At 35.6% G+C, this 23,551-nt stretch overlaps 1 protein-coding gene across 1 annotated transcript in view; it reads left to right on the top strand.

Annotated features, from left to right (window-relative positions):
- Nucleotides 1-23,551, top strand: part of TENM3 (teneurin transmembrane protein 3) — a 3,314,517-nt gene that overhangs the window by 3,053,677 nt on the left and 237,289 nt on the right. Inside the window, exon 14 of the mRNA XM_074231559.1 lies at nt 17,241-17,478. Coding sequence (XP_074087660.1) covers nt 17,241-17,478 — 238 coding nt within the window. The remainder of the gene's footprint in view (nt 1-17,240; nt 17,479-23,551) is intronic.

The following is a 23,551-nucleotide window of genomic DNA, read 5'->3' as shown; positions in this document are numbered from 1 at the left end:
TCTTTCTACTGGACCATCCATGCTGTCAAAGTATTGGGGTCAAACAGTGGGAAACCTTCAGTGCCAAGCTAAGGGACTTGGTCATTATTCAGTAGACAGTGGTGAAGATTTGGGCCAATTTGAGCTGAGAATGGAATTGTGCCCAAGAAAAAACTACTCAGGCATGACCGAATAGAAAGTGTTGGAAGAAGCAACTCTTATGATATGCAATGTGATAAATACTGAAGACCTTAGCCTGAACTGGGGCTGTAAGAAATACAGCACTTCCACTCAGGAGAGAATTTGGGATGAAGTATGTTGGAGAATCCCTCATGTAGAGATAAGACTCAAAAGCTTCAGAATGACTTTACGTCTCATATTGATAGTTAAAGCCATGATAGTTCATGAGATCATGGAGGAAAATTTAGAAATAGAAGTCAGAAGCAGAGCCTTGAAATAGGTGGAAATAAAAGCCATGAATAGGTGATGGAAAAAGAAAAGAGACCAAACAGATAAGAAAAGAAAGGATTAAAAGTTAGAAGAATGGGATAGTAAAAGTTAAAAGACAAGATCAAGAAGGAAAAGGTAGTCAGTTCTTAGAGATCAAGGAGAGGTAAAAGATATTAAAGGTTTTCAGACTGGATTATCATGAGATAATTTTAGGTGGAGTAATTCAAAGGAGGCATTGTAATCATAGCAAGATGACAAGAGATTTAGAGAATGAGGTGGGTGGTTGAGGTAGAAGTGAGAAGTGTGGCCTTCTTTCTAAAAGTTCAATAGTCAGTGAGAGCTAGATTGAGGATATATCCTTTATATTCTTTTAAGATAAGGGACAATGAGGAAAGGGGAAAACTTTAGAAGAATCTAGAAGTTTCAAATGGCGAGCCAAAGTAGAGGCAGGATAAGAACCCATTTCCTTTGATTCTTGAACCTTCCATAATTCACTCTTCCAAATTATTTTTCAGTGGCCTCAGCAATGCAATTTTGAGGGACTGTCAATGTCCTATCAAAATGTAATAATTACATATTTTAAGGATCTTCTAGTCCCTTCCTTCTTCTCTTCCTCTTCCTTCTGATCTTTATTCCTCTCCTCTTTTTCTTCCTCCTTTTTTTTTAAATAATCAGTCATTTAAAAAAATTATCCTGTTTTTATATAAAGGGCCATCATCACCATGCCATGAGACCTGATTGTTGTTTCAAATACATTGACATGTTCTTGCTTGAAGCATATCATATTCCATTTACAGTCAATAAAATATAATTAAACTGAAATTAATTGTTAAATTGTTACATAATGCAACAGGAGAAAAATAGTATTTTATGGCTGTCCACAATCTCCATTCTATTTATTAGTAAAATGATGTCATTGTAGGAGAGACAATCAGCAATGGATTTGGACTCAGGAAAACCTGAGCTAAAATCCTAGCTTAAGTCCCATCCTTTCTGGGAAAAATTATTTAACTTCTCTAAGACTGTTTTCTGCTCCTAAAATAGACATAATAATCCCAGGATTATTGTGAAAACACACAAAAAGTGTTTTGTCCATCTCACAGATTCTAACCTTGGATGATAGACCTAGAAGTGGTAGGAACCTAAGAGATCATTTCAGTCTTTTTCATTTTACAGAAAAGGAAGGGGATGCCAGTAGAGATTAACTGATTGGCTTCGAGTGGCACAGTTAGTAAATGGCAGACTTCCAATAATAGTAATAATAATAATCACAATGGTAATAATGGGTATTTATATAGCTCTTTAAGATTTGTGAAGTATTTATCATATATTAGCTCATTTTATCCAATAAAATTCATACATTTATCCAGAACAATGGTATTCTCATTGTTCCCATTTTATAGATAAAAAACTGAGGTAGATAGCAGTAAAGTAACTTGTTCATAATCACACAGCTTGTAAGGATATGAAGCTAGTTTCAATTTATCCTTGTAATTCCAGATCCCATGTGCTCTCCACCAAGTCACCTTTGTAATGCATATGTCTTCATTTCTAAATGCAAAAAGTTTTGATTTTTATTTTCCCCTTTCTGCTGTCTTAGGTAAACACATATTAATTATGAATTTCAGAATAACTGAAATAAACATTTATATAATTTAAAAATATGGTACATCTCTTATTAATACCACACACACTGTCTTATTGGTATACTTCCCTAATATATGAGATATATACATGCAACAACTAAAACAGGCCACCCTTGTGGTGTTTGGGGTGTTGTAATTTATGAAGCTAGACTCTGGAGAAGAGTTGAAAGCATAGCAGTCACAGAGCAGACCATTCCTTCTTTGCAGAGGTCAAGTACTATGATTGTGGGAAAATCAGTTAGTAAACATATATTAAGTGCATATTGTACAACAAATGTGGTCATGCAAAGAAAGTGAAAAGACAGTCTGTGCCCTCAAGGAATGGAACAGACAACATGCAAACCACTATCTACAAACAAGCTATGGGAAGCAAAAGTAGGAAACAATCAACAGAGGAAGAGCACTGGAATTTATGAAATTAGAAAAGTCAAACTTGATGGTTTGATTTTAGTCAAGACTTGAAGGGACAGGGAAGAACTCTTGGGTGTGGTGCCATAGTATATAGAGTGCTGAACCTAGAAGGAAGACTCATCCTCCTGATTTCAAATCTGACTTCAGATACTCACTAACTGTGTGACCCTGAGCAAGTCACTTCACCCTGTTTGCCTCATTTGTGAATTGTGCCATAAATAGCAAACCACTCTGGCATCCTTGCCAAGAAAACTCCAGATGGTACCTTTGCATGTAATTAGAACAAATATAAAATTTAAATTTAAACAAAGTTCACAAAACAAAAAACAAGCATAAACAAAAAAGAAAACAAAGAAAACCCCAAATGGTATCACAATGGACGGAAAGGATTGAATAGCATCAAAGGAAAGCCAGTAGGCAGAGGTAAGGAGGGAAAGCATTCTAAGTCAGTGAAAATGCCCAGAGTTGGGAGATGGAGTATTTTGCTCAAGGAATACACTGGAAGCCAATATCATTGGATCACAGAGTAAGGGGTCAAGGAGGGGTGTAAGATATAAGAATACTGGAAAGGTTGATGGACCTTTTCCCTCATTATTTTAAAATTGTTTTATTAACAATTGTCATTTTGAGTGGAGAGGGTGTTATATTGGGAAATATAGACATTGTTAAAACAAAACAGAACAAAAACAAAGGGTGTCAATAAAAAAATTTTTTTTAATTTAAAAGATGTAAAAATTTATCATTTGTGCTTGACCTCCTGCAGATAACACTCAAATATTCTGTGATGCTCTACTCCCCTGCCTTTCCACTATTTCTTCCACAATTGCTATTACTGTAGTTTGATGAATATATCATAATATCTTATGATAGAGAATCATAAAATATCAAAGCTCAAAGAGACCTTAGAGATTGTCTAGCTCAATCGCTCATTTTATAGATAAGGAAGTTGAGACCTCAGTCACAGCCCTTAAGGTGCAGAGTTTGCAGGTTATTATTCACCCCTCACTTCTCACTTATTTTCTTGTCTTTTCTTGTGGTCAACACCAGGCCAGCAGGGATGAGTCTAGAGGATGACTGTTGGATTAGGAGGGGGTTAGAAAATGATCCCTCTTTCTGTCAGCTTCTTTTGTTTTTAAGGGAACTTTTTTTTTAGCTGTTAATGAATTCTCCTAGGGAAAGGAGACTGTGAAGATTTTTTTTAAAAGACTTCTTTCTCTTTTACTGTTTCTTTTTATACTTCTACTGATATGTGATCCTAAAGAAACCCAAACAAATTTCTCACCAGTCGTCCCTAAGAGAATTCACAATCAGCCTGTTTGTGCTCAGTAAAATAAAGCTCGTGGCTCCACATTGCCTCTGCTCACCCTGTCCATATTTCCCCCCTGGTTCTGCAGGTTATTTTGATTTGTTTGTTTACTGGGAGTAGTTTCACTTTAAAATAGTTGTCTGATAATAAATAAATCACAGAACAATGTCTTTATGATTTAAAGAGACAATTTGATTTCTTTCAACTCGCAAATATTTTTTCAGGGACCTCAAGATATGAAGCCTTATGGATAAAAGGCTTCTCAGAGTCCAGAAGACTTGGATTCAAGTCTGCTCTTTAACATAAACTAGCAGGACAATCCTGGGCTGATTACTTAACCTTTTCTATCCTGAGCCAGCTTCCTAATTCCCTAGAAGCCAAAGTTCCAGTCTAATCACAGATCTGCTTTGTTTAAGGGTTTTTGTAATTAGGTTTGGTTTGGTTTCTTTATTTGGAATGGTGTCTTTATTAGGAGCTACCTATTCCATCTCCACCTCCCACCCCCTTTCTTGCCCCCTAACCTGCAAGTTTATACAGTTTTATGGTTTGAATTTTTGTACTTGAGCTGCCTTTGAATTTCATTTATAAAAGTGCCAGAAAAGAAGCAGAGCTATTTTCCCACGTAAGCCCTGGCCTTGGATGAGAACTGACCTTCTAAAACAGAGACATCTCCCCTACCTGGCAAGAAGTCAGGGCCGAGGGCAGTGGAGAACTACTGAGCTATTTTAATGATGTGAAAGGAAATAATAGATGAGGAAGGGTTTTCCTTTTCCTATTTAAACTGTATCATTGTGGGCTGCATCTATTGCCAGTGTCCCACTCTGGGGGGAAGGTTGATGTGTATGGGGAGGAAGGGGTGGGGGGTGGGGGGATACATTTTGACCATCCTGAAATCATTGCTATGTAATTCGATCTACCATGAGCATGCAGCATAACCTTAGACATGTTACCTCAACTCAAATTTCCCCATTTGTACAATGAGGAAAATACTTGCCACACACTTACTTTCCTGAATAGGGAGATGAAGATTAATGAGCTGGTTTCTAATGTTCTTTGCACTTCTCTGTGTAAAGGAGACATTTCTATGTATGATATATGCCTGCCTGCCTTTTTCAGGTCAACAAAACGAATCGCTTTTAGTATAATAATAGCTTTCAATATAAAACCTAGAATTTTATAGCACTTTCTAGGAGCTCAAAGTATTTTTTTACATTTTATTTCATTTACCTTTATAATATGCTTGAAAAAAAAAGCAGAGGCAAGGATGATTCTATTTAGAAAATTGAGAAATCCAGGCATAGGGACTCCCAGAAAATAACATTTTTGTTAATAGGATGATTAGAAATAGTAGCTCACTGAGAGGTGATGGACTCAGAATGCAGAATGTGACAAACATTTTTGGCCATAGCCAGTGAGGGCGTTTGCTTTACTTGACTATCCTTCTTTGGTACAGAGGTTTTCTTTCTTTTTTCTTTCTCAATGGAGGAGGAGGGTGAGTTGGTGGGGAGGGAGAGAAAATAAATGCTTGTTAATTGAAAAAATAAAATTTAATTAAAAAAAAGATATAAACGCCAAGTCTGAGGATCAGGCTGCTCATTATCAAAATTAAAACAAAACATACTTGCTCACTAGGAGGCTAGAATCTAACTTAGATTATACTGCATAGCAGAAGCAAAGGTCTAAGGTGAACAAACAGGAGAAAAATGAGGCTGACAGTCCACGGTATCTGATGGCAATACAGGAAAAAAGGTTTTAGGTATTTTGTTTATTTCCCATGGGGAAATTGGAGTTCAGAGACAAACAATAGTTGGTCTGAGATAAAGGCAATTAATAAAGGGTGAGTTAAAATAGGAGAGAAGGGTGAAATCCAGTGAGGAAGGTTAGAGTATGAAGGTGAGTGAGAAAAAGGTAAGGAAAGAAATGGTCTTGACCTTTCCCTAGTTCTCACTACATGGGAAGACAGGTGATGATGACTGATTCTTCTCCCCAGTGACATTGGAACAAAGGAGTCTCAAAAGTTATTCCTTCTTTCTCTGAGGTATTCTGACTTCATACATTGATCCAGACTTTTTTTACTGTGTTAGGTACATTAGATTCTTAGATTTTTTAAGCTTTGTTGAAATGCATATGAATTTAGCAAGCATTTATCAAACACTTAGCAGTATTTAATAAAACAAAAGGAGAGGGAAATCGTACTAGTCATTAAATTTTCAGGTGACATTTGAGGAAAACAGTATGAACACAAACAAGTAGAGGTAGAATTTCATTGATCTAGGGAAATTTTAGGTGAGAAAACTCCTTTCACCAATGCAAATTACCACCTTCTTTCCAATCCATGGTGTTAGTTTCTCAAAGCAATAAGAGATTAACATGATCAGTGTAAGTCAGAAGTGGAACTTGAACCTGATCTGGCTATCTATCTATCCAACACTCCAGATGGTTTTTAAATAGTCTACTAGGCAGTAGAGTGGATAGAGTGGAATCATGAAGCCATGAGTTCAAATCTTGTCCCACTTACTAGCTTTTTTATCCTAGGCAAGATGCTTAACCTCCTCTGTTTTCATACCTCTAAAGTGAAGGTGTTGGTCTTGATGACCTCTTAGGTCTTGCCTAGCTCTTGAAGCTCTAGTTTCTACGAAATAAAATTTTCTTGGAATTTTAAAAATAACAAAATTCTACCTAGAACTACTATGATTTTTTCCCATTTAAATCTGTTTGAATGAAACAATTTTCATCTGTTTTCTCATTTCAATCTTCCTTCGACATTTAGGAGGAGGTAATTTTTTTGCAGGAAACATTCCTGCTCTATCTTTGCACAACATAGGCTCCCCACGTACCTTACGACCTCAGCCCACACTTTTGACCCTGTTTAAAGAAAGAACAAGTAATCAAACCCTAGGAGTCATCTGGAGTACCCAGGCATTGCCCCCACCTACAGTTTAGATCAGGGACATCCCCTCAGTTTTGTACTTCTTATCATCTCCCAATCCCCTCACCATTCTCTCTCTCTCTCTCTCTCTCTCTCTCTCTCTCTCTCTATCTATCTATCTATCTCTATCTATCTATCTCTATCTCTATCTCTCTATCTCTCTATCTCTCTCTCTTCCTCTCTCTCTCCAGAAATCAATTCCTACCTATGCTAATCAAAAGCCCATTTCTATCACTCTTCTTCCAGAAGGACACAGCTTAAGGTTGTCAAAAAGGAGGCAAGCAAGACTGAATTACATACACTTGTATGGAAGCTGACAGTCACAGCTCAATGAGGACAAACACAAATCTCAAATTTTGTTCTTGAAGCCAACCTGAAACAGAACTGCACCCCACCTTTCCTCCCACCCCCACCATGATTGTGAGATTAGGGTAGATCAAAAAAGACAGCAGGCAACCCAGATTTGGTTCTTCTTGTACAGAAATGAACAGAGCAGGTTCATTTTGTTAAGGCTCCCATCATCACTGATGCTCCTAGGTGTCTTAATTGTTAAGGCCAAAACTTCCTTCCCATTCAGCTTCCTGGTTTGATAGCATTAACTTGTTGGGGGGTACCTACTGCAGACATGATTATTCAGTTCCTCTTTCCCATAACATTTTGAAGTAAGAGCAGCTATTTTCTGTCCCACAGGAAGGTACTTCTTGGTACAGTAAGAAAAACCAAGAAGCCTGTTTAGAATTCTTTGGCCTATATGTCATCTTTCCCTTCTCTTGAGTGACTGATACATAAAAACAGATGTTGACCAGAAAAGCTGCATCAGAAAGGATTTAAAAAAAAAAAAAGATGATCAGTTCCTAAATAGAAAATATCAGTGAAGCCATTAAAGGGACATGAACAGCAGTTTTTTTTTTTTCCTTCCCAGGAGCACTTTTTTCCCTGCCTGCGTAATTAGGTTGAAAACAGTTACTTTTATATGACTTTTTCATGTGTACTGATTACCCTGTTAAGCATATAGTTTATGGGAATAATAATAATAACCAACATTTATAGAGAACTTTAAGGTATGCAAAGTGCTTTACAAATGCCTCATTTTTATCTTCACAACCCTAAAAGATAGTTCCTCATTATACTTTCTTAGGCCATCAATCTGGAACAAGATCCAAGTTATGATCCTATGTTAAAAGATTATCATAAATGGGTCAAAATAAAATAAAAATAGTAATGGATTGAAGAGATCATTGGTAGAGCATCAAGGCTTAGCTGGTTGACCTCTTAATTCTTTTTTTTTATCTGATTTCTTCGAAGATGGTATCTTAAACATTTAAATTCCCCTTCACCTCATCATACACATGCAAACAACTGCTAAACTCAAAAAAGAGTTTGTGGCCAGTGAGAACAGAAGAATTGAAGGCTGTTCTCTGGGTTATACCTGAAGTGAAGGATGGCATCAATGAGAATTGAAAGTCAGTTTGGTTCAAAAGGGATAGTAAGGGAGAAAAAGTCAAGGAAAACCCAATTTGTATTATCCCTTATTTAGGGCATGCATTCTTACTAAAATATAGATATATTTAAGATTTTCATAAGATCACAACTTCTAAGTGTTAGAAGTAGAAGAAACAGTCCATCTAGAACAATCTATTCATTATATTAAAGAGGAAAATTAAGCCCAAGGAAATTAAGTAAGTAGTCCAAGATCATATAGGTTATAGAGCAACTAAGTGGCACAGGGGACAGAGTACTGGTCCTGAAGTAAGGAAGACTCATCTTCCTCAAATTCAAATCTTGCCTCATATCCTTAATGGGCAAGTCATTTAACCTTGTTTGCCTCATTTCTTCATCTGTAAAATGAGATGGAGAAGGAAATGGCAAACTACTCCAATATCTCTGCCAAAAAAAAAATCTATAAATGAGGTCACAGAGAGTCATACACAGCTGAAATGATTGAATAACACATGGATTATAAACATCAGATAATCTGGATTTGAACTCAGATCCTCTTTTTTTTTTAAAAGGGCTTTTGGGGGCAGCTAGCTGACACAGGCCACCCTGGAGTCAGGGGGATCTGAGTTCAAATCTAACCTCCAACATGTAATAATTTACCTAGCTGTGTGACCTTGAACAAGTAAACTTAACCACATTGCCTTGCAAAAACAAAAACAAGAAAAAATTTAAAAGTGTTTTTTTGCCTCCAATCTAAGACATTGTTGACACACTAATCTTTAATCAGCAGTCTTTCAGATCCCTTTCTCCATCTTTTATATTTTTCTACCTACTTCTTAACAGTTAGATTCTAAAGAACTGTAAATTTAGGGATGAGGTATCCAGAGTCCTGCCTAGAGAAGGTGGCCCTTAGAGTCCCACAGTCTGACCACTGTGTCAGTCTCATCATTTGTAATTACTATGTGCTTATGTGCTTGGCTTTATGAGCTATGAAGAGGTGTACAAGGTACTGTTATGACCATGTCCTTTAGAAATTTGTAACCTAGTTGTAGTTAGTAGGCAAGAACAAGAGAAAGGCATCTTTCAATAAAAGACATCTCAAAGCTTAGCATTTGACTGCTCTTTAGCCTGCTTATAGAAGATCCTCCTTCCAATACCTGAAGACTTTTAGAACTGAAAAACTCATTACCTTCCTTAACAGTTCATGCTGTGCTGATTTCTCTAAGTATTATATTGTTCTTCCTAATTTTGAGCCCAAATCTCTCTCTCTCTCTCTCTCTCTCTCTCTCTCTCTCTCTCTCTCTCTCTCTCTCTCTCTCTCTCTCTCTCTCTCTCCCCTTCCACTTCCCTTCCTCTCACTTTGTCTTTCTATTTCTCTCATTCTTCCTCTTCTCTGTCTCTCTGTGTCTCTGTCAGTAATCCTCTGGTTTCCTCACTAAAACTGAACTCACTTTTGAAGATCTCATCTAATCATAACGTGATGTAAAAAGATTCTCACCTCCTTCATGGATATCATATTTCTGATTGAAATCTAACTTGTGTTAGCATTTTTGTCTCCCATATACTTCTGGTTCACAGGGAGTTTGCTGTCCTACAAGATTTTTACAGTTGATTGTTTAGATCCAAGGATGAGACTTTTTTTAAATCCCCATTAAATTTAATTTTAATATACTAAACCAATCATTTCATCCCTTTGCTTCAAAAAAAATCACATTGCTCAACTTTATAGCATCTACAAATTTCATAAATCTGCCATCTATTTATTCACAAAATTTAGTAATAAAAATTTAGAAAACATAAGAGTTAAGAACAGTTCATTTTGTCTTCTTCCACTGATAACTGAACTTTGTGTCTGATTGTCTAACAATTCAGAAAACCCACCTAAGTCCACTGTTACTTAGTCTCTATCTCCATTTTCTCCAGTCAAGTATTACAAAAATATTAGCACTTGCCTTTTTGAATACCATGTTTATTATATTACTTGTATTTGCCAGCTGAATAGCCTTTTGCAAAGATACTATCTATTAAAATTGGTTAATTCATGTCTCAGTGTTTTACTCAGTCTAGTTTCAATTAATAGCTAATGAACAGATGGGGGAACAGTACATGTATGCTTAGGAATTTCACAAACCAGAATTTCGCTTTTCACTAGTCTGCAATAAGATGTCTCCAAGAAGTCATTTAGCTTAAAAACAGGGACTGACTATATCTGGCATAGTGAGAAGAGTTTTGAATGAATGAGTAAAGAAGTACTTAGAATACTTAATTTGTGCCAGACATTGTCCTGAATGTTGAAGATACAGATAAAGCAAGCAAAATAGTCCCTTCCCCAAGGAAACTTCCATTCAAAAAAGGGAAGATATAAAGAACAGTTAGAAGAGAGAAATGCAGAAGGGGAAATGCTGAGAACTGCCATGGTGGGCATGATCCAAGCAACGTGAGACAAAAGCACATGCATAAGAACCCTAGGTCCCAGAAACAAAATCCAAGGTTAAGGTGGGAAGAGTAAGAGGAGGATGATCAAGTCATGTGATTTTGTAACCAAGAAGTGGGACAGTAGCCTATGGCATTAGGCAAGACATCTGTCAGATGCCAAGGGAACAAACGGTTGAAGCTAAGATCAGTAGGAAGGGGGATGAGGAAGATGGCGAGAGGGCAGGCAGCAAGTTTTGAAAATGTTTAGAAAGTGGGATGGTAGCCATTTTCTGGGCAAAGTTCAAATCCCACCCTAAAGACTTTTTTCTAGCTATCTAATCTTTGCAAATCACTAAACATTTCTGTTCCTCAATTATACCATTTACATAGTGGATGTTGAACACATCTTCTAAGGTTCAGCTTTAAGGATCTGTTATCTTAAATCTGAAATCTATAATCATAGGAACCATATCAGTGTCCCATCAAATTATCCTTATCTAACACATGGATACCAACTTTGATTTTTCTAACTGAATCAGAAACAGAAGTTGGTTTTCGAAAAGGAATTCCACTTTCTCTTGAGGAAAGTAAGTAAAAAAATTAAACAAACTTGAAGAATGTAGAATCATGGCAGTTCAAAGAAGAATTTTATCCTGAAATAAATTTAGTCTAGCTATTAATGACTGGTGTAGCTTCCTCAGCTAAGTGACCCCAGTCCTGAAGATTTAGACCTGGATCTGACATCACTCTGTACCTATCTGTCCTTTCTTGGGAAAAGACCCTAGTCAGTCCTTCCTCTGCTCTGGTTTTGAGTTCTTGTTCCTTTCCCCTTAAAATTGTTGCTCTCCATAGTCCCCAACAATTTTTCAAGAGAACTTTCCTACCCATTATTCTATTGGGAAATGCTTCTTTAGCAAGACTGTACTTACTACTTGGGGACAAGGGGAGAATCTTGTCTTCACAATTGTCATCCACAGTAATCTTCCAACATACATGAAGCCCTCAACTGTGGGATTGCTACTAGTTAGGGTTAGCACAAAGCTTAACTACATAGGATTATGCAAGCCAATACAAACAGTATTCTTTAGTACCGATATTGTGAGAACATTTAGGCAACTACACTTTGGTGTTTTATCTTTCTGCTTAATTCTTTTCCATAAATTCTCCATGGAGTATCTACCCAGCCTCCTTGAGATCTTTTCCTGGATCTTTTGACATTTTGTAGATAACTACTCTGGCAGCCCATCTGCAATTCTTATTCTTACTGCATAATCTTTTATAGTTGCACATGCAGTGGTTGATATCATTTATGCCATTTTTCTTGTATAAGTCATTACTGGCAATGTGCTGTAGCCTACTTAAACCTACCATATGTCTTTCAATTGCAATTGAGATCCTTTAGAAATCATGGCATTTTGTGATTTGTAGATATAATATATTCTCAAAGTCTTCATGCATCCATTTTCAAACTGTCACATAGAAGGGAAGATTTCAAAAGAATGGGGGAAATGATAGATCACATTGGAAATAGAGTGTTATAATGGGGGGAGGAAAATGCCAAATTTGTTATTTGAATACCCAAGTTCAAATTTTGGGGGTTTTACTACTTGTGTAAATTTGGATAAATCTTTTAATCTTGTTTTGCTTTAGTTTTATTATCTATAAAATGAGACATTAAGACTAGATGAACTCTGGAAGGATTACCAAGAAGACATTAGTAACTGCTGACCCATGTGGCTGATATCTCTGTAAAATCTTCTAGAATATTCTGGTTTAAATTAGGCTTTCTTTTGTCCTCAGGAACCTTTCTCTGTGTTTTCTAATCTGTCTGCTTATGGCAGAGGCCCTAATCATAAACCCCTATAGAGATTTGCCTTTTTTGTGAACATAATATTATGGACATAATAGAATTTGTCTGTTCACACTAAGATAGGCATTTAAAACTAGGGCCCTAAGACTTTTAGTCATACCTTAGTTCATCTGTTATATGTACCTTTTTACATGTCCCAGAGCCTGAAATTTAATTCCACCCCTTCAAATACTATTCTCTATCTGGTTTGAATCTTGACAAAACAACCTCTTCCAGTGTATTCTGATCCTACTTCTTTTTCTTCCCCTTCTATATTCTCTAGATCTCTAAACAAGGAGTCCAATTTACCTATACAAATTTTATATTTGCCCTCATTAGAGTTCTGGACCTAGAATCAGGAAGGCGTGAGTTCAAATTTAACTTCAGACATTACCAATTGTGTGACCCTGGAAAAGTCACTTAACCTCTATTTGTCCAAATCTCCTGAGGAAAGAAATAAAAATCATACCAGTATCTTTGCCAAGAAAATCCCATGGAAAGAATCAGACATGACTGAACAACCACCATTTTTGCCTTGAAATCCTTGTCTTTGGCCTCAGAGCCCCTTTCTGGATTCACAGTGCCCATATATAGTATTTATATCAATTCTTGGTAGTGCATCAAATGAAAAGGAAACTTACCAGTCAAGATATTCTGGTAGATCAGGTAATGTAACACAAAGCTGGAAAACTCCCAAGTAGAAAGGAGGAAAAGAAGGAGGGAGCATGGGAAAGACAGTACTATGGATAAAAATATGAAAAACAAGGCACCCCCTGCTTTTTAATTGCACTTACAATCAAATAGAGGAAGAAAACTCATATTGTGTTGGGGAGGAATGTTTTGCACTGGGAAATTTCAAAGATGATGAGTGGAATGATAAGACAATCAGTTCAGAAGCTTAAAGACAAGTTGTTATTTTTTAAACCCATTCTATTGATTTTTCAAAATCATTTAAGGAGAGCACTACTCCTAAATCAAAGGACCTGGGTTCAAATTCTGCCTCCAGTGCTTACTACCTGTGTGATTTTAAATGAGTCATATTTCCATGGGTCTCTTGTTCCTAGTCTGTAAATTGAGAGAGTAGGACCTGATAGCTTCCCAGGGCTCCTCCAAATCTAGTTCTTTCATAACAAAAACCTGCAGACATATAAAAATAACTACTTTGTTACAATGGTACATGGGAAGAGGAAGATCTGGAGTCTAGAGAAATTCCTAGAAACTATGATTCAATGAAACTATTTTGAATTCAAGCACTGATGTCACAGCACCTATCATAGTTAAATATATTTAATTAATAACAATGAAATGTTAAAAGTAATTTAATTTTTCTTCTATCTTTTGGTCAAGAGCACTGGTATTCTCTCAGGCACTCTATCTAGGAAGCTCTTCTCTCCCATTTATAGGAAGTTTCTGAGTTCCTTTAACTTTTCTCTCGGAATTGTCTCCTGTAGTCATCCCTTCCTTTCAATTCCTATTTCCTCATCAACCTCAATTTTTATAAAAGATTCTTTCTTGGCCTGGATGTAGGCTCTCTCTACTCTGTTCTACTATATGTATGTTTCTATGTCTTTATATACATTTATGTACATATAAACACACACACACACACACACACACATATTCATCCCAATTAGAACTTTCAGTTCATTTCAGTTGTTTTTGATTCTTTCTGAAATCATTTGGGGCTTTGTTGGCAAAGATACTGAAGTATTTCCTAAAATACTACCTAATTCTATGTTCTAGCTTTCAAGACCTTCTACTTTTAAGCTTTGAATTGCCTCTATTTTCCCTTTATATTGAACTCTATTACTTTTTATTCCCCAATATGAAATTTCAACTCTGGACAAACTAAGTCTCATCACATGAATATACCATAATCATTTTAGTTTCAGGTTGACATTGATATTTCCCCTTTTCTTTATACACCTTCTCATGGACTTGGAACACCCTCTGCACTCTTTGCTTATCTAAATTCTGCCCTTCTTTCAGTGGCCAGTTTAAGTTTCACCTGCTTCTTAAAAACTTTCTGGACCACTTCCTCTCTTCCTCTCTTCCTGATTTTTTCTCCCTTCCAACAATAACACATTTGTTTTAGATAGATAGATAGATAGATAGATAGATAGATAGATAGATAGATAGATAGATATCGATATATAGATATAGGACAGCTAGGTGGCACAGTGGATTAATCACTGGCCTTGGAAGCACAAAGACTCATTTCAGTGAATTCAAATCTAGCCTCACAATTCCTAGTTGTGTGACACTGGGCAAATCATTTAACCCTGTTTGCCTCTGTGTCCTCTTCTATAAAATGAGCTGGAGAAGGAAATGGCCAACCACTTAAGTATCTTTGGCAACAAAACTCCAAATGGTTTCAGAAAGAGTCAAAAATAACTGAAATTGACAAAAAACAACAAAAAATAATTAGGGATTGTACTAAAGACTTCAATACAAAAAAGAAAGAAAGAAAAATTAGTTCTCCCCCCTGGAGTTAACTTTCTACTGGAGATTATTCCATATTTATTGATATCTCATTTTATATCATTAATTTCAAGTGTCACCTTTTCTCCCTAATGATAAGGGAAACCACACAGCCATAGGTTATTCTTTGGTCTCCCTGGAACTACCGAGAACAGTGCTTTGCACATAGTAGGGACTTGTGTGTGCTAAGGTGTTTGATGTATTCTTTTTTGATAGATTAAAAAAAGTTAAAATTACTATACATTCTATTTTATTTCATGTAGCGGTTGTGTTTAGTTCTGCACCATCTGATAAATTACCTTATGATCTACATCAGACAAAAAAATTTAAGTAGACTTTAAAAAAAAGCTTTTGCTAGCTGTAGCTTGTTAAATGATCCTATAACCAGCTTGTTGAAATGTGCCTTAAAGCCTTTGGTAGCAATTGTAATCATATGCAGTGACACCCACTGGTGCTGGGAAAGACAAAGCTGATTAAGCCTACGACACCTGAATGTTAAATCTTTTCATGAATTTAAAATTGTTGGTTTCCTTTTTTTTTAACCCCATTAGAATTATGTGAGCAGTTTTAACCCTGCTTTTCCCCCAAAGGCTTATTATTTCAGAGTAATTGAGATTTCAACATTTATCATTTTGCTTGAGTCCCAAAGTCATGAACCAAGCCAGTTTTCTAAAAATTCTAGAAAAGGAGACCTGCAGGTTAGAGGTTATATAAGAAAACAGCTCTGTCTTCTTATCTCCAGCCATTGCCTCTGTCCCTTTGTTCAAGAGTAAGAAATTATTAGTTGTTAAATTACTATGATATGGATTATTAGGAACCATTAGAAACATTCAGTAATTACTGGTTATAATATAATAGAGGAGGAGGGTTTTTTCCCCTCCATTGTTGTGCCCTGCACAGAGCATTAAGAGGTTTGATAGTATTTATTCAAGCCATTACATATCACAGATTCATTTCCAGCAAAGAGAGAATTACCCCGTTAGACTGTATTATCTAGCTTAATAATCACTGCTGGCATTCACAATGCAAGTGAAGGATAGTTCCTGCATCTTTTCCTCTTTTTTAATACCTACATTTATATTAATATCATGGCTTAATGTGTTGCTTTAAAATTATATTGCACTTTGAACTGTAGTTAGTCTAAGATTGACAGTCATCTCTGTAGCTCATGCAATATTTGAATTGCTTAAACGTAATGTTTTAGAAAGGGAGGAGGTGGAGTAGGGAGGAGAAAATTTGAACTCAGATTTTTAATAAGAATATTAAAAATTATCTTTACTTCTAATTGAGAAAAATATTATTCATAAAATTACATATAATTTGGGAGAAAATTTGTTATATGTTTGCCACATCAGATAATGTCATTGAAAAGTTGGTCTCACATGTCCCATTAATCTATGAAAACATAATGTTTTTACTTACAACTTATTATGACCACAAAGGCTGATTGGTTGTTTAAACCTAACCATCACATTAATATATATTTTTACATGGCCAGATTCTTTATGACCAATTGTGGTTCAGCAACATTCTGCTTCCACCACTGTCATGGGGGACCATCTCTGGTCACCTATGACTTACTTCAAAATGTAGTGAATACTGCATAGTGTGAAATTGGAAAATCTGTTCTGTGTGTGTTCTAATGGATGTAACGGCCATTAAGTATATGAGTCTTCTGACGTTGTAATCAGATGTGATTCAGTCTGTTAAATATCCATGAAGCAACATCTGCTTCCCAGAGTGACCTTCTGGTAAAGAATACTTAGCATCTATTAGGAGATCATAGTGCAGATCTGCCTTATTTGAAATGCACTAAACTAGAGTCATCTACTGCTGTTTAGCAACTAGCTTGTAATAATTTATTGCAGTTAAATAAAGCTTAAAAAAACTCCATTAAATAATTATAGGGATTATATGCATTTCGAAAACCTTTGTGTTCTACCGAAATTACCCATTTAATTTCAGGGTTGGTTTGTTAAAAAAAGCTGAGATCTAAAGGCACATTAGGGGAGCTGTCAGATGCTGTTTTCTGTAGGTGTTAATAAAACCAGATGAAAAAAAACCTGAAACAAATTAAAACCAAAAGCAATTTTGCCATCTGTTGTATATTAATTAGAACTTTGTGTATCAAGGGTAAACTCGCTCTTAGAGAATGTCACTGAACACCCGCTAATAGAATAATATGCAAATATATTAGACTATGGAATTATATTCAGTTTCTAATTCTAACTCAACTGTTTAGCTGATCCCCCAAGAAATCAGTAGTGTGTGTATTTGTGTGCGTTGTCTCTATGCAGAAGTAGATAATGGATGTTTATCTCTTTTGTTTTTTAGAGCAACCTGCCAATAACCAAGGACAGTCCACCCTGCAGCCTCTGCCACCTCCACACAAACAACATTCTGCACAGCATCATCCGTCCATCACTTCTCTCAACAGAAACTCTCTGACCAATAGGAGGAACCAGAGTCCGGCCCCGCCGGCTGCTTTGCCCGCCGAGCTGCAAACCACACCCGAGTCCGTCCAGCTGCAGGACAGCTGGGTCCTTGGCAGTAATGTACCACTGGAAAGCAGGTAACTACTATATAGGAGATTTCTCAGTTTTTTGGCAACTGAGACAATAGTAATAGCACATCCTAGAATCTTGTAATTCTTTTGCAGTTTTGCAAAATCACTTATTGTTTTTTTAATCCTAGAACTGAAAAATAAAGAAATCTAAACTTCTTCCAGAGCTCAAGTGTACTTCAATCATCCAAGCTCTGTTTTGTTTCTCCTGCTCCTTAAAAGTTCAAGTAATTATACTAAAAGGATAGGTCATGGATATTTGATTTTGTTTTTACCATTGAGGGCTAAGGAGGCTCTTCTTAACCTATGGGAGAAAGTAGAAATCCTATCATGCTCTCTTACACGAACTTTAACCAAACACTAAAAAGAGGAAAAAAAATAAGAAAAAGAATTTTGAATTCATATTCTCACCCCCTATCCTTTTCTTCATATCCTGCCTACTTTTTCCTATTGCTGTTCTTTCTGGTGAGTCATCAAATTATAATTTTTAATACTTAGAAAAGAATTTAGAAGTCATCTAGGTATGTGATCCTTTCTTTTTAGTCACCAATCAGTAGCCATTTCTCCTTGAAGTTTAGCCTCAGTGATAAGGAACAAATGAATTCACAGGGCATTCCTTTTTATTGTCTGAAGATTGAGTTTAAGTCCTGACTTTGTCTACAAGTGTTTTTTATTTGGGTCAAGTAGCCCCAAGTCTGTGAGTCTTTTTTCTCATCTGAATAGAGATAATAATTATACCTGTACCCCCCCCATGTCATAGGCTTGATGTGAAGAAAACATTTGATAAGCCTTGAAGTGCTCTATGCACGTTATTTATTATTATTATTAATCAAAGACACCTTCCTTATTAAAAAAAAGTAAAATTTATCTCTCTATAAATTCCACTACTATGCCCCAGAGGAGCATAGGAGCATAGAATGATTCCACTTTTTCCCCTACTTTTTTCATATATATATATATATATATATATATATATATATATATATATATATATATATGTAAATCAGATGATCAAATGCTTGGTCTACTCCCTCAGTTACCCATTTTCTAGATGAAGCATCCTCAATTCCTTCATTTCTCTTGAAGAATTGTTTTTAGATATGTTACAATCTTGGTTATTTTCCACCAAAATTTTTGTGGCCTATAGGTAGTGAACTCCTTAGGAAGACGACTGGCTCAATAGAGATTGTTTGTGATGCTCTGAAAAGAAAGTCAGCCCTGGTTCGGGTCCTGCCTCTGAGCCTGGATAATTCACTTGTCTTTCATGAAAGAAGAACTTGTTAAGAGTGATTAGCCTACCTTTTTTATCTATTATCACTGATCCTCTTATGGCAAAGTAGTTAGTCAAGAGAGATGCAATGTATTAAAAAAGTTCAAGAGGGTTAGTTTCTAGGTAATTAATCATTTTATTAATCATACTAGCAATAATTAATAAAATGAGTCAGTGACACTTTTGAATGCCAAAGACCCCTCATGGAATTCATTCTACCCTTGTATGCATTTGGAAAAGTGGGTGTTCCTGAGGGTGGCAATCAACTCTGATTAACAATGAGAAGAATGAATATTATAATGAAAAGTAGAGCTATGCTAATGAGGAGCAGGGGGATATAACATTGCTTATGTCATTTACTTTGAAATCACCCCAAGCTTTGGGAAATCCAGACAAAGGATCTACCCCGACTATACCCACCTGAGTGGAATACAGTAGGCCAGAATTCACCTTAGATTAAATTCTTTGTAAGGTTTAGATGGCGCGACAACTCCACCCAAGCGAGGGTAAATTTTTAGAAAAGGTCAGGGGTCTCCCTAATAATTTGATCTCTCAGATCTTAGGTTCTAACGCCCTCATTTTACAGATGAAGGAACTGAGAGATAAATTAAGCTGACCAAAGTCATTATTTATTATCTATTAGTTAGCTATTAATGAAAGAACTGAGATTCAAACCTGTCTTCTGAGAACAAATCCAGAGTTTTAATTTGGGAGAGAGACATGGTGCCTCCCCCACCATATGATACTGTGCATATCACCCTAACATTCTTCATAATTATTTTTCCACCACATCTTAATCTTCCATTGGATTGCAAAGGGAAAAAACTCTGGAAGGACATAAGAACAGTATATCGGACCCTCTGGACCATTTTCTCATTTGATAATGTTTGTCCCAAAATGCTGATCCCAGCACAGGGAACCCATTCAAATTAGAGAGTGTAACTGCAGAGAGTATAAAACAAGATGTCACAGTGGACAAATTGTTGGTTTGTACCAAAGAGATAGAACCTCTGAACCAATTGTATCCTGAGGATCAGCCAGCTGGAGATCCTTACCTAGTCTCCCAAGATCAAAATCTCTTTTTATCTTAGCTCTTTCTTCAGATCCAAGAACAAAGTATCAAAGGGGTTTTTTTAATTTGTTTTGTTTTGTTTCCCAAAAGAGCAAGAAGACACTTATCTTATAATCCATGATGTCAGACTCCAATAGCGTGGTTTTCTTTTTCATTGTATATAGTGAAGAGGGCAAGTTAGACCCCAGATAACACTTCTTTCTGGATAAAGATTGATGTTCATAGTATGCAAGCTGGTTGGTTTGGGGGAAGCTTTTTTTTTCTCAGGGTTATTAGCACAGAGCTAAATTTACCTATGATAATTAATTAGCAGTCACTGAACAACTAATCAACACTGATTCACTATTGTCACTTGGAAACATTTTATTTGGAAAAAACTAATTTTCCAGTTGAGTCATCAAATTGAATATATATAATTGCATTCTAGTTGACAATAATTGTTTTGACAAATATTTATGAAATATGTCAAGTTAAGTCATCAGAAGCATGTTTAATTTTGTGTATTGAATACAACACAAGAAAATCAAATACTTAACTAACCATGTTCTTGGCAAGAAGAGTTGTGTCTCCAGTCAAAGCATACAGGATTACTTTGTTGAAGGATAAAATTTGGTGGTTCTTTTGACTACCTCTAGGATTATACTCTAGTATTTTTAGTCCTGTATTGTTGTATTTTGTTTTTACATCACTTCTCCCCCACCTTCCATTTTATGCAATCCTCCATTCCCAGAATCATCAAACTCTGCAAAGAATGGAAAGAAATAATGCTTTCACTTTTTCCTTAAGGTCACCACACACACACACACACACACACACACACACACACACACACACGCAGATGTACACAGAGTCATTAAAATTGAACAGTGTTCAGTTTTTTCCCTTTTTTAATGTGCTTTCCATTAGCATTGTGGTAACTTTTTGGTCTGTTGTTTTCTTACTTTTGATCATTTTACTTTGTCCAAGGTCCAAGGATGGCAGTGCTTCCTTGATATGTTTATACCCATCATTTCTTCCACCTGAGTAATATTCCATTACATTAATTATCATATTTGATTCAGTCAATGGACATCTATTTTGTTTCTGGTTCTTTGTTAAGTGTACACAAAAAAAGTGCTGCTATAAATTTTTTAATGTATATAGTCCTTTTCTTCCTAAAAGATATTTTCAGGTATACTCTGCTATTTATTTGGGTTTTTATTTGTCACAAAAGTCAGAAGAAAGATTATGGCAAATTTTGCCACATTCATACCTTATAAAGAAGTTATTCCTACATAGAATTGCTGGGTGAGGGTTTGCTGGGAGATAGATATTTTTTTTTTGCTAAGGCATAAAATTTCATAGGAACACAAAGTTCAGGTGTGTGTTATATTAATCCTAGCTTCATTTTCAAGGATTGAAGCAGGAAAAAAAATATTAATGTATAACAAGATTTTTTTTGTATATATAAAAAGGAAGAATGTAGCTCCCCATTGACTGTCATCCTGAAAAGTAAAATGAGCTATTTTAATCTGAAATATATTGTGTTATTTTCCTCTTGCCATCCAGGTTTCACATCTTTTAATGCTGTTAATCCAAGGTAAACAGTGTTTGAACTTTCAGTCATTCAACCGATAAATATAAACTACAGTGCGAATATCTCACATTGTAGCCAACACAGTGCAACTGGGGCTTGTTTAATAATCTCACTTGGTTGGAACTCTTGAGGTGAAGAACCAGTCTTATTTGGCATTGATTTTTTCCCTTTTTTTAGTTTAAGTTCCCTATTGTGCATGACTCTAAGGCTCAATTTCGACTACATTAACAACTTTAGCTGTCTCTACTTTTATGTGTGGGTTTGGGTCTTGTTTTGAGGGGTTTTTTGGGAAGGGGGTAATTTTTGTGTGTTTTGTTATATTTTGATCGAACAAACAGTTTAATCTTGGATTTTTTTTTAGTTTGTGGACATGCTAAGGTTCTTCCATATTGAAACTAAGAGTATTTTGAAGACTTCTTAATTTCAGGGAATTATATGAAAAATCAGAAGGCAGTTTTTTTTTCCTACTCCATATTTCAGCATAGCTTTCTATTTGATTTATTATGAAATATTTTTCTAACAAACCCAAATTCTTTTATCCAAAAAAAGTTTATTTCTAATAAATATGATTCTTGGCACTAATTTTTGTGCTTTAGCCAGTCTGATGTAGTTAGCTTTGATTATTTGCTTAATTTTGTATTACTGAAAATAGCTTCAGGAAAACTGGAAATTCCTGTTGTGCAAGTCACAAAGTTATTCTGATCATTAACCCCATCCTATTCTTGCCCTACAGGGTAGAAATTTTTCTTTCTTAAAGTCAAACTTTAAAACTGCATTTATTCTTTACAAACATTTCCTTTTACTATTTTTCCTCCAATTTGTGATCAGTTTCTTCACATAATAGCCTACAAACATTTTACTCAAGACTTCCAGTGATGGGTAGCCAATGGCCTACAAAGATAACCAATTCCATCAGCAGACAGCTCCAGTTGTTAGGAACATTATCAGAATATCATGACAAAATATACCTTTCTGAAACTTTCAATGTTGATTTTTCTGGGGTCAGACAACTGAGTCTCTTCCAAATGATAAATCTTCAGATATTTGAAGTTAGTTGTAATGTCTTCCCCTCATCACTGCCCCAAGAATACATGGAATAATCCCCCCTTTCCTTAAGAATCTTGGTCACTTTTCTCTGTACTCATACCATATTCTCCATGTCCTACCTCAAATGTGATACCCCAAACTACTGAATCTAGATCTAGATGTGATCTGATCAAAGTGCACACACACACACACACACACACACACAAACACAAACATATACACATATTTATAAAGTTCCCTTATTCTAGACACCATGCCTCTTATTATACCTTCTCAGTGTGAGAAATGACTTTAGGAGAAATCTAGAAGAACAAATGAAAAGCTCTGTGGTTTGAAACATAAATTGTTCCCAATGCTAAGTAATATGTTATTTTCACCTTTATTCATCCACTCTAATTTTTACATGTGTGTGTATGTGTGTATTATATGTATATACATATGCATATATATATATATATATATATATATATATATACACTTACCAATATACTGTGTGTGGATTATAGTCATTTAGTAATTACTTATTAGATGTTAACAGAATATGCTTTAGTTGCAGCCATTTAATAAAAGATTTATTTAAGGTTAATTATTCTATGAGTGCTTCTTGAACATTAGTTATGTTTCCATTACCTTTACCTTGCATTTTTGTAAATGCTTTGCTAATTATTTATGGATGAAATTGCATATTGAATTACTTCTTTATTAGTATATTTTTATTTAAATATCTAAGTATCCTGAACTGCTTTAATGTGAGACCAATTGATTATATTATTATAATTGCTCACTTAAGTTTTCCCATTTCTTTCCCTTGATACCGTCAATCTATTCAGAACCAACCTTTCACAAAGACAGAGTAGGTTACTGCTTACTATTTAAGATTTCTGAAGATTCTTCTCTGCCTCCAGATTCTTTCCCTAGCTAATGGAACTCAGCATTAAGCACAGTTTCTCCCTACTTGGGCACATGATCATTCATGGCATTTTTCTCCCAACGAATATGAACACTATTTAACTAGATAGAAGTATTTAGTTCCTTTTAAAATTGGGATTAAAATGCTAGAATATAAGCAAAATGTAAACCTCAAAGCAGTTGATTATACCAGGTCTTTGTCCCTCTG

This window comes from Macrotis lagotis, chromosome 3 (genome assembly GCF_037893015.1).
Source record: "Macrotis lagotis isolate mMagLag1 chromosome 3, bilby.v1.9.chrom.fasta, whole genome shotgun sequence".
Taxonomy (NCBI): domain Eukaryota; kingdom Metazoa; phylum Chordata; class Mammalia; order Peramelemorphia; family Peramelidae; genus Macrotis; species Macrotis lagotis.
This window is presented reverse-complemented; position numbering and strand designations above follow the sequence as displayed.